Source organism: Neolamprologus brichardi, chromosome 1 (assembly GCF_056152115.1).
Source record: "Neolamprologus brichardi isolate AB-2024 chromosome 1, ASM5615211v1, whole genome shotgun sequence".
Taxonomy (NCBI): Eukaryota; Metazoa; Chordata; class Actinopteri; order Cichliformes; family Cichlidae; genus Neolamprologus; species Neolamprologus brichardi.
In genome coordinates this window covers 14,011,987-14,031,075 of record NC_142104.1, presented here as the reverse complement: position 1 = coordinate 14,031,075, position 19,089 = coordinate 14,011,987, and the positions used below count along the sequence as shown (strand labels likewise).

General features: G+C 39.1%; 1 protein-coding gene across 7 annotated transcripts in view; it reads right to left on the bottom strand.

Moving 5' to 3' along the window:
- The window catches only part of esrrga (estrogen-related receptor gamma a), a 156,839-nt gene that overhangs the window by 66,833 nt on the left and 70,917 nt on the right, over positions 1-19,089 (bottom strand). For 2 of the 7 annotated variants that reach the window (XM_006779910.3, XM_006779911.3), the window contains exon 1: positions 5,946-6,307. The exons of 4 other annotated variants lie outside the window; for them this stretch is intronic. In XM_006779910.3, the coding sequence (XP_006779973.1) occupies positions 5,946-6,001 (56 nt within the window). In that variant the 5' untranslated portion in view covers positions 6,002-6,307. Of the gene's footprint in view, positions 1-5,941; positions 6,308-19,089 lie in introns of those variants that run through there. One more of the 7 variants, XM_035910967.2, reaches the window with a different exon arrangement.

The window sequence follows — 19,089 nt, the reverse complement described above, 5'->3', positions numbered from 1 at the left end:
TAACACACATAGTTTTCTTGTTTTTACACGTGCAAAAATAATGAACTGTATATTGACACGACTTCTCACACATGCACGGATGTGTGTCAAAGCTGAACCGTTGGTGCAGTTGGAGGGACCAACAAGGACTGATGCTGTTGGGCTTGTTTTTTTTTTTTTCTTAAATAAAATTAAAAAAATAAATGAGTTATTTTGTGTGACCAACATATTTGTTAGAGACAATTTCCTTTTCACAAAAACACCAAAAGCTGTGAATAATGAGGTAAATATACATATATATGTTGTTATGTACGTTTCATTTTTTGTGTATAATGAAGCAGGTGGAATAAACTTAATTAATGAAATTAATAAGTTTGGGGCAGGAAGCAAGAAAGTGTAAAAAAAAACCTTTCTTCAGTCTTCAGTGTGTAACTGTAAAAATCTTGTCTAATAACTAGAAATCAAAATTCCCTGATTCAAAGAATATACACTTTTGTTGAGCAGCTTGATATCTGAATATACAGTACATTTGGGAAGAACAAATACTTCTGAAAATAGTCATGTGATTGTATTTTATTACATGGTGCATCTGATAAAGTTGGCATAGAGAGAAACCTAGTGCACAGACAGGAGATAGAAAGAGTGAAAGAAAAAGAGTGCAAGGCAGATGAAAAAGCAGCAAAAAACTAGAGAACTAAACCATGAGGTGGGGTGTGGGCTGGTCTGTCATTCTCTCCCCATCAGGCACACACATGAAGCATGATGGGAGGATGAGAGGAGGAATATTTCACTGTCAGTTGGAAGGCGGCATGGTCATTCATTTCTTTCTCTCTCTCTTAGTAGCTATCCCTTTCCCGTTCTACTGTATCTTCCCTTTTTTGTCTTTTTGAACCCCTCTTACACACTGTCGAAACAATGACAATTTAATCATACTTTCAGCTTGGCCGTGCAGAGGGAGAGAACAACCCAAGCAGCGAAACCATAGGGCTCTCCCCATGGGCAGCACAACAGAAAAGTGCCATAGACAGACAAGGGGTTTGAACCTTCACCATTCTCGTGATCCTCTTTAACTCATGGACACACTTTTACACTTTACACACACACATAGAGACATACACACACCTCACCTCTCCATCTAAATCTGCTCTATTGTGGCCCGGTCTGCGCTGTCTCCTCCTATTAGGACTGAGGAGCAGCATTAGAAGCCCTAAGCACAACACGATGGGTACGCACACACTCATGCATACACCAGTCACCGGATCTAAAGCGTAACTCAATAGCTCATCTGGTTGAACTTGATAAAATTCAAATTTAGTGACTCCTTTTCTGAAAACAATAATAACACAGACACCAAAGAAACCCCACAATGTATATAGCAATTCTAAGAAAACGTAATTTAGTTTAAAGCAACGTTTGTTAAAATCAAGCAGATGGCTCTACAAAGGGACCTGTGGGCTTTTGACACAGTTCAAATTTGCACAGGTGCAAAACATCCTCTTTTTATTCTGCATTTCTTGAAACTATATACTTGGTCATAGCAGATTTGAAAAGACGGAAAAGTCAGCAGCATTACGGAGAGTAATTCTCAGACGGAGCATAAATGACTTGATAGAATGTGATAATAGTAATAATAATTGAATTCACATTTTGATGTATGGATGACGGAGATGTATGGATGATGGAACGTGGGGAATGAGAGGATGAGCGCTGTGGAGAGGAGAAGAGGAGATAAGATGAGCGACATTGCCTCTCACTATATATCACTCTCTCTCTCTCTTTTTTTTGATCACTGCTTTGGCATTCAACCGTGCATTCTCACACACACACACACACACACACACACACACACACAGATTCACCACCAGTGTGGCAAAATGGCTAATTGCAGTGTGTGTTCGTGTGTGTGTGTGTTTGTGTCACATCTGGTACAGTCTCCCTTACTGCTCTTTCAACACATAAAGGCCGGCACTGACCCGTGACATACTCAGACACACACAGAGCACTGATGGATTGGACATAAATCAGACAAATTCACATCATCAAGGCTCATCCCATTTTGCTCTGTCATCTCTCAGTGTGTGTGAGACAATGCATTTTTAATATCTACATCCACATATGTAGATGCATGTGTGTGTGCATTTTTAACATTTTGATAACTTTAACCTGCAAATGGTAAGATCTGTGTGTTTATTGTTATGCATTAGTGTTAAGAGTGTGTGTTGCTGTGGGCATTCATGCTTACACGTGTGTCCAGCGGACCTCCTGAGTGCTGGTGTCAGACAAAAGCAAACCCCCTCCCTTCCTTCCCACTTCGCTCTGTCTGTCTCTCTCATTGCGTCTCTCTCTCCCTTTCTCTCTCTCTCACACTCTCTACCTCTCTCTTTCTCTTTACGGGACCAAATTACCACTGGAATGCCCGGACCCTTCACATGAGAGCGAGGCCGCCGTAAGCATGAGTGCGTGCGTTTCTCTGCGCGTGTGTTTGCAGGCAAATGCAAAAAAACTGACAGACAACAAATTCCATAGGGACAGACAGGCGGGCAAAGAGACAAAAAGAACAACACTTCCTCATATAGGCCATCAATAGGTCACACATACAAAATGGGAGCATGCAGGCACGAAACCGCGGATGGCAACAAACAGATGCAAATTGCACGCTCACACACTCACAGACACACACGCGCGCGCGCGCAGCCAGCAAATCAGCACGGCACATATTGACATGCTTTGACAGATGAATTAAGTAAATGATTTTATAAGGAGATTAAAAGGATTTTAATTTACGCAATCTCTCTTTGGTCCCCCCTGTCCCTCCCTCCAGTCAGCTTTACCTCTCTTTCTCTCTCTCTCTCTCTTTACTGCATATCCCACTTCATAAGCTGAAAAATAAGGTCCAGCGACTAAGATTAAGGAAAAGAAAAAGATGGGAAAAAACCATTAAATGCTCTTCATTGTCTAATCAAAAGCAAGGCATATTATCTCTTTATTCTGAATAACAAAACATATGTATATTTCGCTGTCGCACATTTAAACAACAAACGGTCAAAGCATCAGACGGTTGGCCTTCGAGTTAGATTTTTTTCTCAATTGAATTTCTTTCGCGGTTTCATATAAAGTAGTTTGCCTCATCAGGAAAATCAGGAAAAGTAAATTACTGTATGATGGCCAATGCACTTTTCCAAACGTGAACTAAAACAGTGGCATTTGTCGTAGCAGAACCAGAAGCAACACAACATTACGTGCGAAAATCTGGTGCCTGAAACATATTATATATATTACTGTAAGTAAAAAAAAAATGTTTGTTTTTCTGGCACATCTTAATTTAGTCTGATGAACGACTTCAACAATGTTTAACCTGAAACAGATTTTTATTTTTATTTTTTTTACTCACAATCACAAATAATTTCTTTCCTCAACATTTCCATGTATTTAAAAAGAATTAAATCCAGACCCATCAGATTGGAGAATAATTCCTAATCAAATCATATGTGCTCCCTTGTGCTTCTCTTCATTACTGCACTACTAAACCTTTGCCTGACTGATCAGCCACTGTGCAGTTCTCACCACCCGTCCGTTCTCTCTCACACCCACTGTTAAAAACACCAAAATCACTAAAGTCACTGTGGGAAATATATTTTAATGATATGCAAATGTTATGTATATGGTGGCATGAGGGGAATGCAATTATGTTAACAGCTTAAGTGGTACTTGTTGTTATTATTATCAGTATGATCATCATTATCCCTAATATTTTAATTAGTATAGGAAAGCAGTGCCTTAGAGCAAAGAAGGGAACGCCTGAGCCGGGAAAAGAGAACGGTGGATGGATGGATCGATGGATGGATGAATGGATGTGTGAAGGAGCGGACGCATAGATGACGGGACCAGAGGGCTCTCTAGAAAACGTTTGAGTGGCAACAGCTTACGTACACTTGCTGAATCACACGCAGGTAAAGCAGACACATCTCATTGCCAAATGTCTGTCAGGAAAGTGTGTTTTTCAGTGAGTGTATTGATGCTTGATGTCTAAACACAGTTTTCACACTTCTTGTCCATTAAGAAGAAAATCCAGTTCAAAAGTTTTTGAAAAATTTGAATTCTCTGTCTTAATCTGATAAAAAAAAGAAAAAAAAAAATCAAGACTCTTACACCTGAGCCGTTACAGGTCCTTAAATTCCACCCCACTGTTTTGCAGTTGAAGGACCAACATAGAGAAAGCTTGTTTAGATGCAATCCACAGGGTTAAATCCTTGTAAAGTGTCCTAAATTCAGATTTTGCTCTACTGGAAATTCAGTTATTCCCTCTAAAAAGGGAACTGAAATGATTGATATTCTCAGACTCGCTAAAAGCTTGATTGGTCATACCGCAATGATAATAAAATAATCATTTAAAAAAAAAAAAATCCTGCACATATTATGAACATTTTAATTTGAGCTCTTTAAGCATTGACTTGTTCAGAAGGGGCAATTTCTCATATTTGCTTAAATGACATTTTAATTCAAACAGACTGAAAGTTAAAAGGCAATTTTTTTTAAATTAAAAATATAATAAAAGAATATTTTAATGTAAAGTAGTGGTACAGTTTATCTCCGTTTATTCTCTTAAAAATGCCTCTATATTCAAAATGCTTTACAAGTGAGTGGGGCGTCTGTGTTTTAAAACAAATGATGAGAAAGATTGAAAATAAAATGAAAAATTGCCTATTTTCTTTAAAAATGTTACAGATACCATTTTGGGAAATATTACAGTACAACATTTTGCATGAGCTTCTGCTCTGACTTTGTTCTTTCAGTTTTCCCACTTCCGACTCTCTACCGTAAAAAAACCCACCTAAACTGTGGCTTTGATTTAGTGTCACTCATTCAAATTTAGTTCTAAGTGGAAATAGGTTAAATCTAAGCATGTGTTTTAAATCTATACATATATGTTTATATATATAAATGACCATAAAATCTTTGCTTTATTTATGAGCTTTTCAAATTCAAAAAGGTGAATGCCAATAATTTTATACATACAGACAAAACAGGTCTGTCCGGCTACTGAATCACACGCACAGTGTCGGAGGAATGTTTTATCTTGTCCTGTTTAAGAAAAGAGTTAAGCAAATACTGCTATACTTTAATCATTTGTTTGTTGGCTCTAATTTTGTTTTTTAAATAATTGTGCACACAATAATCTAATCAAGCAAACTGCTGTCCACTCTGCCAATCACTTAATCTACATTTTGCACATACATCTAAAAGAGCAAAGCATTGGCGAAAGGAGCAGCTCAGCAGCACTCGTGTGTTTGTGTGTGTGTGACTGTCTCTAATTCCTGAGCGGGGCCACACGCTGAGCTGCCCGTCTGAAATTCTACCTCCTCTGGCATTTAAGAGCGCAGCTCTCCCCCTTTCCCTCTCCCTCCTCTCTTATGGGCCCTTTCCTACACGTTGCTCCTGTAACCTTAATGCCCTGTTATCTCGCGGATTCTCTGCTTGGATGAACACATACTTTAACCACACATGCATAAGCATAAACACATGCACAGGTACACACATGCAGACATGTACTGAGAAAGTTTGTCCCAAGAACAGCCTGACTTCAAGTAAAGTGTTTGTTGAAAACAGCGAAAGTGAAAATGGAGCAAACAATGTGTGTTTGCAGGCAGGTGTGTTGTGCGTATGTCTCACTTTCAGGTGAAGGGACAGAAATTTTGCTCCTCTGCCCACTAAGTAAGAACTGCTGTCCAGATACTGCAGCCACACACACACACACACACACACACAAACACACACACACAAAGACAAGAGTGAACGCGTGCTACCTGACAACAGAAACAACCTTGACACGGTGCCGGCCACCTCCGCTGCATACCAGCACATACACTCACTCACTGACTCACACAGTCACTTACAGTGGAAGACAATGGCAATGACAAGTTGGATGATCAATAAAAGGATAAGAATAAAAGGTAAAATTTACCTACTCTTGTTCAGAGTGCATTAAAAAACACTCGGATAACGGGTGTCCTACCGAATCCATCGGCGATACCGGGTCATTGTCATGTCAACCTCCTCAGGGTAAATGGCAAGAAATTAAAAACAAAAAAAAAATCAAAGTTTTTTTTTTTTTTTTATATCTCTCCTCTCTCTTCTTTTCTCTTCTTTCTCTGATCTTCCTCTCTTTCGGTCCTTCCTTCCACTTGGAGTGAGCAATACAATTACCGGGCTCTGCGCTGCCTGCACTGATCAGCTCTGCGTGTGTGCGTAGAAGTGAGGGAGCATGTGCATGCAGTGTGTATGTGAGAGTGAGAGAGAGGGGGCTATAGGCACACACAGCCAGCTAGTCAGGCAGTTGGGACAGAAAGCTGTGCTGCTGTCCTAATCAACGACTTAAAGCCCCGATAGCGGCTCATGAATATTAAGCAGCATTTTGCATATGTAGTCCCTCAGGTCCCAGTTGTGCTGTGATTGGTGGGTGCTTCACCAATAGCTGCAGGGAGGGGCGGAGAAAGGGGTGGAGAAAAGAAGAGAGAGCGAGGGAGAGAGGGAGAAGAGCAGGTGGAGAGGGAGGGATCAGACAAAGAGCACGGAGGAAAAGGGAGAATGAGGGAATCAGGAAGGAAAGGAGGAAGCAGAGAGGAGAATGAGACAGGTGCGAGAAAGGTTTAAAGCAAGACAACCTGCTCTCCTTTTACTTAATTTCTTTCTCTCTTTATCATTCCATCTCTCTGACCTTTCTTCACTGGTCTCTCACCACCCTGGTCACTCCTGCTCTCTGCATGCACCTGCATAGGTAAAATTACATTCTCACATAAACTGTAATGTTAAAAACTGACAATATACTTCTTTCTAACAATGTAAAAAAAGTTTTAAACCAAAAAGCTGACCCCTCTTTCAAATAAGGGCTAAACCACATAAGTTACACCATGTTATTAGGATGTTTTAAGGACGCCGATACTGATTTGTGCTCAAACGGAAAACACAAAACTGACCTAATCAAATCCAGAGAAATGCAAGATCAAATAGTGAATGCTTGACCATGAGCCCAAAGCCTGAATACTGTGTCACACCGTAAACACACAGGCACAGCGCAGCAGAACCCATCGCAGCCCAGCAGTAAAATATGAGATTATAGCAATTCCAGAGCGCTTGTCCTTTGTTGTGGAATGATTTGGGCATGATTGGAACAAGGTTTTCCCTGCTGCTTGCTGTTTTGTCAAGTTCACTTTCATCTCTACACCAGCAGGCTGTGTATTCCCAGTATTTCCGAGCACCTTGGAATGTGAGTATAGGTACTGCGACTGGGATTCTCCAGGAAAAATTAGCTCACCGCTTCTCAGTTTTAGAGCAAGGAGGAGACAGCGGAAAAGAGAAAAGGGAATGCAAGGAGAGCGGGAAGGGCCTTGTGAAAAGGGAAAAATCGGAACCCCGCAGGCACACTCCGAATGATACACGCACTCTTTCTGTCTTCTTTCCTTTCTTTTTAACTAACGTCTTCCTCCTTTCGATTAGACTTTTTCAACACTTGGGTACCCCTGCACATGGGATGGCAAGGGAGAGAGAAGTGTAGCGAATACAGGGAGACACAGAGAATGGAATCGGAGGGGGTGGAGGGGGTGGTGGTGTTGTTGGTAGAGGGGGTGGGGGGTGCAAAGATGAAAGAGAGTGGTTGTGATTAGCAGCTTTGGAATAGTACAGATAATAAAATATTTCCTGAAACCAATCTCAGCTTTGATGTACATGTGTGTGTATGTGTGTAACTACTGCCTTTTCTTTCCCTGTTTTTCTTTGACAAACACAGAGTCCAATCATTAACATTTCAACTGCTTAACAGAAAAACTGTTAGAAAAACATTGAAGTTAGCGCACTAAATATTCTTCTTAGCGTAGTGTAGGATATGTGTATTGGTTTTGCTGATAAAGCATTTGTCTCTAGCTGCATGGAGAACTCAGTACCTGTTAGCCATAGAACTGTTCAGTTCAATGCCATTTTAAAGGTAATATGATTATAGCTTAATACATGTGTGTGGCGTGGAGAATTTTTGACATTATTGTGCTGAAAGACCCTGTGAAACTGAGCTTAACTGCCTTCACATGGGCACAATCAGGGTCTTTACAAGAATAAATACATATTTAGAAGTTGTTTCGGAAGCCGACAAAGTAAAGATCCACAGACCACATCCAAAAACAAACACGCTCATAGTCACAGACTCCTTGCACAGATGTACCTTTGCCATTTACACAGAAGGATAGGAATTCAAATACATGTCTTTACAGATATATAGCTGTTAGGTTTGTGTACACACATACACATGCAGGCATACAAACATACACACAGTTATGATGTATCCAGAGGCTTATAAGCATCGACAAAGATGAGTGTGAATCAATGCTGCCGTCACTACTGTGCAAACAAATCCTTTACCAAAACCTCAGTGTCTAACACACTTGTGAATACACAAGTACACACACACACACACAAAATCTCAGTTTCAGTGCAGAAAGTCCAAAATGTTCTGTCTAACACATTTATTTGAAATAAGAACTACAAATCATACATTGAATTAAACAATTAGAAGCTTGCGGGTTGTAAAATATCAACGAATGACTATATAAATATTTGAAGAACAGTGTTTTGACGCACGCAGAAATCATTAATATTTGTCAAAGATGAACTGGTTGTGTTTATGGAGGCGTAATTTTTAGTTAGTTTATGTTACAAAATATTCAATGATTCTTTAATTTATGCAGTTTGTGTGGAAAGTGATTTCTACTGACTGATAATTTAAGCACAAGCAGCAATGTGGTAAAACATAAGAACGCAGTCTAAGAATAAGCTTTCACTGTGCATGTGTGGTGAGTGATGCCTTACAAAGCTTTGCCTTTTATGTAAATACAGAAAAACAAATGTTATGGTGAACAATAACATCATGTCGTGCACACAATGCCACAAACAGAGCTGTATTCCTTAAAATTCATCAACCGGTGCACACACAAAAGGCCCATATGGTCCTAAAGCTTCTGAATTATCTTTGTAGAGACCATCACAAAATTCCAGTGATTTTGGTTGAACCCTAAAACAGCCGTTACTTTTTCTGTCTTTCTGCCTCACTCCTCTTTTCCTTCTCTGACCCCTATCCTCCCCACCCCCATAGACTATTGATTGACTCTCAGTCAGTGTGTGTATGTTGACAGTGACCCCTTTAGGCCACTTTTCTCTATAACTGGACAAACCATAAACATCTCAAACACAAACCTGTAACTCAAAAAGCCAAGGTGATACCTTGTGCATCCACGATGTGTGCATATGTGATTGCTGGCTAACAGACAATATTTCCATGCACAATGCTGCAGAAATATAACTGCATATAACAACATAAAAACAAAAAAATATGCAACTCAGTCAAAGCACCGTGTAAAAACAGCATTTTATCATAATTAATAATCGTATGCATGTGTAAATGGCCTTGCTGGAATCACTTTAAAAGTCCATTTACAATGTAAAACCTATTGAGCTCGGTAACTGCTGGCATCTCACTCTTCTCTTGTCAGCCAGTGTTTGTAAATCTGTGTGTGGGTGTGTGTGTTTTGACCCTGCGGTGGCAGCCTGTTGACATCTATGGAAGAATTATCCATTGCAACTCTCGCTGACATCAATCAAACTACTCAATAGGCCACAGCAAGTTCATTCAGAGCCTTGTATTGTGAGCGGTTATATGTGCGTCTTTGCTGGTCAAAACAATCTTTAACAAATTCAAGACGTGGCCACTTAGGAAGCTGACCCCAGGCCACCCATCGACGCATGTGCCAGTCATGAACAAAGCACTAGACTGAGGCAACAACTGCAAACAAAGTACTTTCAACAATAATAAAACAGAGCATTTGTTCTTGATAATTAAAGAACATTTGCTGTTTTTTATAAACATTTAAGCATTTAAGATAGGTTTAAGTAAGTACTACAAGCAGGACAAACATTTGACATTTTAATGTTAAAATGAGAACTAAAAAGTTAAGCTGTACCAAAAGTGAAATGAAGCAATTTGGAAATTTCACAGATTACTGAACTTTGCTTTTGTAGAAAAGAGGGGGGTGAGGCAGATGGAGGGAGTGAGAGTAAGAAATTGCACATCACTTCAAGCCAACAGAGGGAGCTATGGACTCTGGTCAGTTTGCAGCCAACAGCAGCACAAAGACTCACAACTCGTGTGTGCATGGCTGTTTGTAGGAATGTAGCTAAAAAATATGCAAGATTAAGTCACAATATCATTCATCGTGAAAACCAACAAAAATAAACAAAAATATATAAAAGAACACAAACTCTCAAAGATACACACACAATACAAAGCTACACCGCCAACAGGATCAGGTGAGATGGAGCAGAGTTATCTGATAGCTTTGTCAGCAGGTACAGCAGGACACAGTGTGGATATGGACAATTTGAACAAAGACCCCTGCCTGCTCCTCCAACCTGAACCCAGACTAGAGCAAAAGGTAGGGAGCAATGAAGAGTGAGAAGGAGACAGGGAAAAAAACAGAGCAAGAGAAGCCAATAGGAAAAAGCGAGAGATCTGTAGACTTGAAAAGACATCTCTGTCACTAACGTGACTGATGGCTGTAATAGCAATGAAAGGGTTTGAAGTCACGAGGTGTTATTAGATAAACATAGTTTAAGCTGCAGTTCATTTTCAGGCTGTGTGAGTGTAAAACAGCAAAGGAAAAAACTTGCCCTCTGGGCAATATATTTTATGTATTATGTATTATATATATTACAGGATATAATCCACTAGGATAATCAGAAAATAAAATATTCTAGTAGTCATAAAGAATTATTTTTTTAAAGAGTGATGAATATATTTGGGATTATTCATACAAAATAAATATCTAAAAAATGTTTTACAAATATTTAAAAATGACCTCTTTGATTGAGTTTTGTCATAGCAGCAATGTTTGTCTATGTAAACTAAATGGGCCCTAATTACTATGCTACATCTTACTTCCTGAATTGTACTTAGCCTCAAATTAGTCATAACAGAGTTATCAAAGTAAACCTATTCTTGAATATGAAATATGAATAAGAAATAACCAACTACAAATTTCTTAACATTAAAGAGATTTCCTCGCTACAGTTATTGTAATAATATCTGCTCCTCACAAAGGCAGCGGAGAAGGTAGACGTACACAGACACATCAGAAGTTGGACGCGGAGAAATGTGTAGCTGTCTTACATATTCAGTTCAAGTATTGGGTGTTAACTTTACAACCGACATGATCAGACCAAGTGAGTTTGACTGAGTTTTGGAGGTGGAGCTATTTGGTTTGGTCAAATAATCAACATTTTACAGGCCTACATCAACACTCCCACATAGCAGCCACATGCTGGCAAAACGAATAATTTGATGAAAATGAATTACCTGAAGAACTGAGTGAACTTTTCAAAAGTCATCGTTTTGGTTGCTAAATTATTTTGTGTGTTAAGGGAAGGAGCAGTGATGGCGATCGAGGCCAAGGAGAGAGCACCAGCTGCTGGGGAAAGCTGCTGGGTTTAGGGAGCTTTCTGGAGCCTGTCACCAAAAGCCTGTCTGGGTAACCTTTGGAGAAGGGTACATGAAAGTTACAAACACACACATGCACACACATGCATAAAACACACTAAAGCTTATGCAACCACACCAGCGTAGTGAAGTGCCACTGCAACACATACTACATATACAGTACAGCTAACAGATTTGTGTGGAAGTGTTCAGGCAGTTTCAAGAACACAAAAGACATGACACGTACAGCCTTCTCACTTGTTTGTATAGTTACACATGCCTACAAACTTAGGGCTTGTATACTGTGATTTATTTAGGACAGGCAGTCATATGACAGCCCCGTTATTCCGCATAAAGGTCAAGCAAGCTTCACACCTACAGTAGAAAGACAGGTTGGATTATAGCGTCAGGAAATGAATGTAAGTCATTGTAATGTCCTCTGAAGTCATGGAAACAAAAATTCATGTATGTGTGCAATAGAACAATATACACACAAAGAAAAAGATGTGTCAAAATATAAAAAGGAAGTATTACCAGCATTTACACACAGAGTCAGTACATGCATGCACCTTACATGTCATCTTTCTTCAAAGTTAAGTTAACATGGAGTGTACAATATTTTTTCATATAGATAAAAACATTTCAAAGAGGCTAGGTGAGTTGTGGTCATCATCCTGTCACTGGTCAGATTGAAGGATGGGTGGACACTATCTCATCACAGATGTGAAAAGAGTGACCTCGGCAAGTGAGAACAGACAAAAGGGGAAGACTTTGGACTAAATTGAGGCATAACTTTGTCAAACGTAAACAGACAGGGTGGGCATGATGAATATGTGTTATTGTATCTTCAGTTCAGTTCAGTTCAGTTCATTTTATTTTTATTTCAAACATTTCAAACATGTGCCTTCACAATCATTACAAAATATTATTCCATTATTTGTTTGAAAAGGAGTAGGCAGAAGTATTTACTTATTTGTCCCTACCCCCTCAAGTTTTACCTCTCATTCATTTAATTTTTTTTTTTTTAGTCTTAAAAAATCTCTCTGTGCACACATATTCCATTCAATCAACATACACGTCTCCTGCTGTGATCTGTGAGCATACACAGTATCTTCCGAAGCCAAGCGAGACTTCCAGTTCAACTCACTTTCTACATTTAAGATGCCACCTGCACAAACAAGTGACACAATCTTTCTCTCTCCCAAATGAAAGCTAAATACAATCTTGCTATAAAGATCAATTGTATGTATTCAACCACATATTTCAGCCTCAGTTTCTTTGGAAAAACATCCCTGGAATGTCAAAAAATTAAAATCCAAGGGCTATGTGAACTTTTCTTAATGCAGAAATTAGAAAAATAAAATAAATTGAAAGATATAGGCAGCCATATAGATGGTCAAACACAATAAAAATAAACTGTTTATGCACCTAACAATCAAACATAAATATTTCAATAACTTTATTGCATTATTTTTTTTACAAGTATTGACCTTATCATCGCTCCAAACCTCACTGCTACCCTCTCATTCTCTTTCTCTCCTCCATACCTCCTGAAACATCCTGAGGTTTTGATATATTCCCAGGGATAAATTAGAAGAGGAATGTAATTATATACAGAATGGATTTTGCCTGGGTAAGAAAGCACTGGGAGTGTGCAAATGTGTGTGCGTACAGGTTTCTCGCTGCCTGCGTGTCTGTATAAAGCAGTGTTTTGTATTGAAATAGGTGACTTCGGAGAGGTGCGCTCCTTTAATTACGCCGCTCTCAAACAGAACATGAGTGGGCTATCCCACTGGGATTAGTTGTCTCTCAATGCAGTCTCTTTGTTAATGCAGCACACACATAACACACATGTACTTCGAGGCACAAATGTATGCCTGCCAAAAAAGACCATCTCGCCAATAGTTCCACACTCAATTTATTCAAACTGAGGTGTAAGCCAAGTGAATAATTCCACTACTAATAAAGACGGTAAGAGAGAGTGTGTACAGATGAGATGAAGGGGGAAAGGGGATAAAACAGCATAGAAGAGGGGGGAACAAAGGGTTGAGAGGAATGGTAAGCCTACAGAATAAATCTGATGTTCAAGGACAACAAAACATGAAAGCTAAGATCAACATCACTTGCAAGTTTCAAACTGGTGAGTGTGACTATTTGAAATGTTTTGTTTATGTATATTTGTTCATTGTAAATATTGATATTGGGATTTAAATGTAAGTATGAAACTTTTCTTAAAAGGTTTTAGTCAAAATATACTCCAAAATATATTTAATTCAACACCAGATATTTCAGTTCCTATGTGCTTAATAGCACCTACCATTCATTGTTGGATATTTAATTATGTGTGTGAACTATGCTGTGCTGAACTGTCCCATCAACTCCAACTGGTTGGGACAAATAGCTGCCCCTCCCTGAGCCTGGTTGTGCCAAAAGTTTCTTCCTGTCAAAAGTTTTTTCTAAAAGTTAAGAGTTTTTCCTTTCCGTGGTCGCCTAGTAGTTGCTCAAAGGGAGTCGTCTGATTGTTGGGTGGTTTTCTCTCTATTATTGTAGGGTCTTTACCTTAAAATATGAAGGACCTTGAGGAAAGTGATGTTGTGACTTGGCACTATATAAATAAAACTGATTTAAATTGAAAAGCTTCTGTTGAATTACAATGTGCCCCTTAAATGTGCAATGTAATATAGTTTCATGCTAATGATGGTTAACGATACACAATTGCTGGTTAGTAATGCAGAAGTATGTAAGCTGTTTTGTGTCTGATAAAGAAGATGGTACAAAAAAATGGAAGATTTGTACATTTTATCAACCTGAAAGGAGTGGTCTCTTAGACTGTACACTTGGAGAACACTTGGACACGTGACTGTTAATAGTCTTGCTCAAGTTGTTCAGGTTGTTCAGTTAGCTATGTTAACAGTTGTGTAAGTAAAATGTTTTTTGTCTAGCTGGTACCAGAGTTAAGCTTACAAGCCATAGGCCACTATGTCTGAATTTTCTGTCATGATAATGGACATCTGGCCAATATTCCAGATTAGTTCATGTGTAAGTGCAAATAAACAATGCTTCATAGGCTTCAGTCTCACAGGCTTATAGACCTGTCAGCTACCATCTGGCAACCACTGGTTGGTACAGAAAATTGAATGTTTCCAGACTGTTTGCAAATGGTTGCTGGTTGTCGCTGTGAAATTGACTGCTCAAGCTCCATTTACATAGGCCTATACACCAGTTGGTAAGCCCTCGGTAACCACCGGTTGTAGGGAAAAAGTGTGTATTCTGCTACCAGTTTGAAAATGGTTGGTGGAGGCTGTTGGTATTCATTGGTGTGAAACTGGCCACAAAGAGGTACAAGGTGCTTTGGTTATTAGCAGATTGCAGTGGTTGCCATCAGTTTGCATGTAAGACACCAACTTACCTGCAAACAGTCAAAAACTACTCACCAAGTGGTAGTGAAATTGTGAAAAGTGCTATTTAAATTGGAAACAGAGGATACTCACCTTCAGAGTTAAAAAGTTGCAGTAAAATGTATTGGTTCGAGCGGTTGAAGAGGAACATTCTGCATTTTGTCTGCATTACACTTTTTCAGGTTTCACTGCAGCATGGAGTAAATGGAAAGTGTCTATAGAAAACTCAGCATCTTCCAAGCAAACTATGGGAACCTGTGTAATCTGCTACTGACCAAAGCAATCAGAACAAGGTTTTTGGTGGAGCACCCTCTTTGTGACCTCACTGACCTGCTGTCTACTTGCAAACAGGTTGGGAAATATACATTTTCCTTAGTGACTGGAGTTTGCCAAGGGTTGCCAACCACTCTCTAGGCCAGGGGTGTCGAACTCCAGGCCTCGAGGTCCAGTGTCCTGCAGGTTTTAGATATCACCCTCGGTCAACACACCTGAATCAAATGATAAGTTCATTACCAGGCCTATGGAGAACTTCAAGACATGTCGAGGAGGTAATTTAGCCATTTAAATCAGCTGTGTTGGATCACGGACACATCTAAAACCTGCAGGACACCGGCCCTCGAGGCCTGGAGTTCAACACCTGTGCTCTAGGCCATAAATGTTTTTTGACACCAAAAAGTGTGAATTAAGAACTGAGGTCTGTTTCACAACTGTTGATGCAGATATGCACAATAATTACTTATTCGTAATATAAAACCAAAACTTTTTGCCTATTGTATGCTTGCCTTGTTTAGTAGGGTTAGATTATTGGGTAATTCCCAAATGTCCATAAGTGTTAATGTGAATGGTTGTTTCTCTGTGTTAGCCCTGCAACAGACTGGCGACCTGTCCACGGTATACCGCGCCTCTTAATCATCATGTGTATCACTATTTGGATATACATACTAATTCACAGCGCATTCCCACTCCATATTTGTTTGTTATTGCTATTAGTAATTCAGATACTTGCTTGGTGCTACTGATTTTACTATCTATGCTGTACGATGGTAAAAAAGTAGTTGATTTGGGAAACTAGAGGGACGATAATACTGTATCCAAAGAGAAAAGAGGGCTACAGTGCAAGATACACAGAACATAAACACACTCCACTTCATCTGTGTCTGTGTCTAATGACGTGTGTGAGTAATTACTTTAAGCCCAGTGTGTGCGGGTGTTTAAGTGTCTCTGCTCATGTAAGTTTTTATCTAGGCTTTTGTCTATGTCTGTGCCTGCAATAAGTATGTTTAATGGTGTGTGTGAAAATAATCACTTAATCGCCGCTTACTCCATTTAAGAGGTGTGTGTGTGTGTGTGTGTGTGTCAGTTCAATGGTTTCACTGTAAAATAAGCTGAAAGATGAAGACATAAGTGGGAAGGCCTGGAGATGTAAAATAGTGAGAATGATTGCAGAGAGGAGGAAAAGAGAGGGAAGGAAAAAACAGAGGGACTGAGGGAGAACATAGGTAAAAAGCCCCCCCCCTTATCTCACTCTCTCTAATTTTCCACAATAACCCTTCCTTCCAATGTTGCTCTCCAAACCGTCGGCCTGTGAATTTATAGTTGGCCCAATGATTGCTTCTCAGGCCATGATGGCTGTAAATTGCTTTGCCATTTGGTAAATGTTGGCAGTTAGAAGGTATACAAGTAATTATTTCCGCTTGTGCTGATTGAGACATAATTCCAAGACGAGGCCCTGGAAAAATGACAGCATTTCGAAACAACTCTGTTTTAATTTCCCAGCATTCCTAATTAGAATCTGTATGAACATGGGGAGTTTTTTATGTGGTTTCCTCCAATGGGGCCAGAAATAATTAAACTGTCAAGGGGAAATAAATACGTATAAACAAGGCATAATTTTTACAGCGCGCAGCACCTTGTCAGGCCATGACTTTTTGTGAAGAAAAACAATGTGGGGAACAATACAGGGGCATAGAGGACACACTGATGCCACACAAGAACAAACACACACACAAACGCGCGCGCACACACACGCAAAAACACACTGCAAAACACATACAGTAATGGTGCAGTAGATAGAAAATTTGACCTTAACCACTGATTGATTTGTGCCAGAAAGTCCAGCTAGCTTTCAGATTTTAGGAGTTTAAAATAAAATATATAAAACATCTAAAAATGTTTCAGTCCTAACTGCAAAACAATTTATAAATTCAACTACATTTTATTTCATTAGCTCCACTCCACAACAACATATGCCTCAAGAAGCTTTAAGGTAAAGACATAATATTACAAAGAAACACCAACAATCACATGAGCAAGCACTTGGCAGCATTCGGGGAAAACTCCCTTTTAGCAACAAGAAACCTCGGGCAAAATCTGGAGGGTTTCTGTCAACTGCAACCAGTTGGGGTGAGGGGAAAGAGAAGGGAGCAGAGAGACGGGACAAATGATGATACCGGAGTTTGATCATTATTAATCATTAAATGCAATAGTGGTCTGTAAACACACAGGGAGTGAAAATAGATGAGTGAAGAAGAAATGCTCAGTGTAGCCGTAGCATATCCAGAGCTTGGCTCAGGCTAACGTCATACAGCCCTAACTATAAGTTTTATCAAAATGGAAAGTTTTTATCCTAATCTTAAGGCTAAAAAAAATCAAGGCTAATGCTAATCTTAAAAGTAAAAACTATGTCTGTCTCCCAAATTCAAACTGCGAGCTGGTTCCACAAAAGAGGGGCCTAAAAACGGAAGTTTCTGACCCACAGGAGCCACAAGTTGGCCTGCAGTGTGAGAGTAATGTGCTCTGTTATAGTACTTTGTTATCCTGGGGTCAATGGTCGATGATGGGACTTTATTATTCAAGATCTTGTATGTGAGGAAAAGGTTTTTAAATTCAATTTTGAATTTAGCATGGGAGACTTTGAAGAGAAACTATAATTAGTGAAATATGGCCTCTCTTTCGAGTCCCAGTTAAACTGAAGGCTTTTTAAGGGAGCTTTTAGAGTGACCTAATAATGACGAATTACAATAGTCCAGAAGTCATAAATGTATAAACTAGCTTTTCAGCATCACTCTGAAATAGGATGTTACTAATTTTAGTGATATTGTGCAAATGAAGGCAGTCCTACATACGTTTTTAATGAGCTCACTAAAGAACATGTCCTGCTCAAAAATGACTCCAAGATTTCTCTCAGCGTTACTGGAAGTCAAGGTAATGCCATTTAAAGTACTAGATGGTACTTTAGCCAAAACTCTCAAAGGGTTATAAGTTTTAGCTTTTCAAAAGATTCTTACCAAACTTCCTGCAACAGGTTGTGCATGAAGTTTTCATGAAGTTATAGAAATTGCATTTTGTGTTTTGATGAGTCCTGTGGATCTCTTGGTTGGGCTCCATGATCCCAAAAAGATTATTTTAAATCCTGTTTTGTCTATAATTAATACCCAGTAGTTCGAAATTAGAAGGGACTGGACAAATAACATATCAAAATCCTAAAAGGTAGACAATTTTTCACAATTTATAAAAATCCTAAAAGGAAAGCAATTTATCTTAAATGATAGTAACTTAGTAGCTGCAATTACAGAAATCAATGAGAAACACTGAACACAGACAACCTGTACAAATTACTAAATAACCTAGAATGTATTATTTAAGAGCAAAATTGTTGAGTAATTGAGTAAAACTCTTTTAAAATGCTGTGGAAATATTGAGAACACAGAGAACTACCAGGAACTTTCATATATTGAAGTGGAATTTGAGCAACGGTGAGCAGAACCAGAAAGGAAGCTGCAGTTTGTGATTCTCAACACCAGAGTGCTGGTTTTGTAATAAAAATAGGCTACATGCAATCTGCAAATCCAACAAAATACACTGACTATTTTCATTTTGTTCTCATTGACTGAGAACAAAAATGTGCACAAAATGGATAATTTATGACATTTAAGTAAGTAACCTTTACTGTGTTTTTCACTTTTATTATGACTCTTTCTGTTTTGCATTTATGCATCGTCATCGAAGACCCTCTGTTCAACGGCAGCATCAAGCGTACAGCCTAGAGTGACAGAAAAGAAAGATGGTAAGATTTGTTTGCCATTTTGCTATCTTCTAGGTAAGTTTTGTCACAGTACTGGGCCTGTGATCCAGTGTTTTCTAGTTCTGGACATTGTGCTGTTGGTTTTGGGATATTTACTGTGATTCTTAGGTTCATGG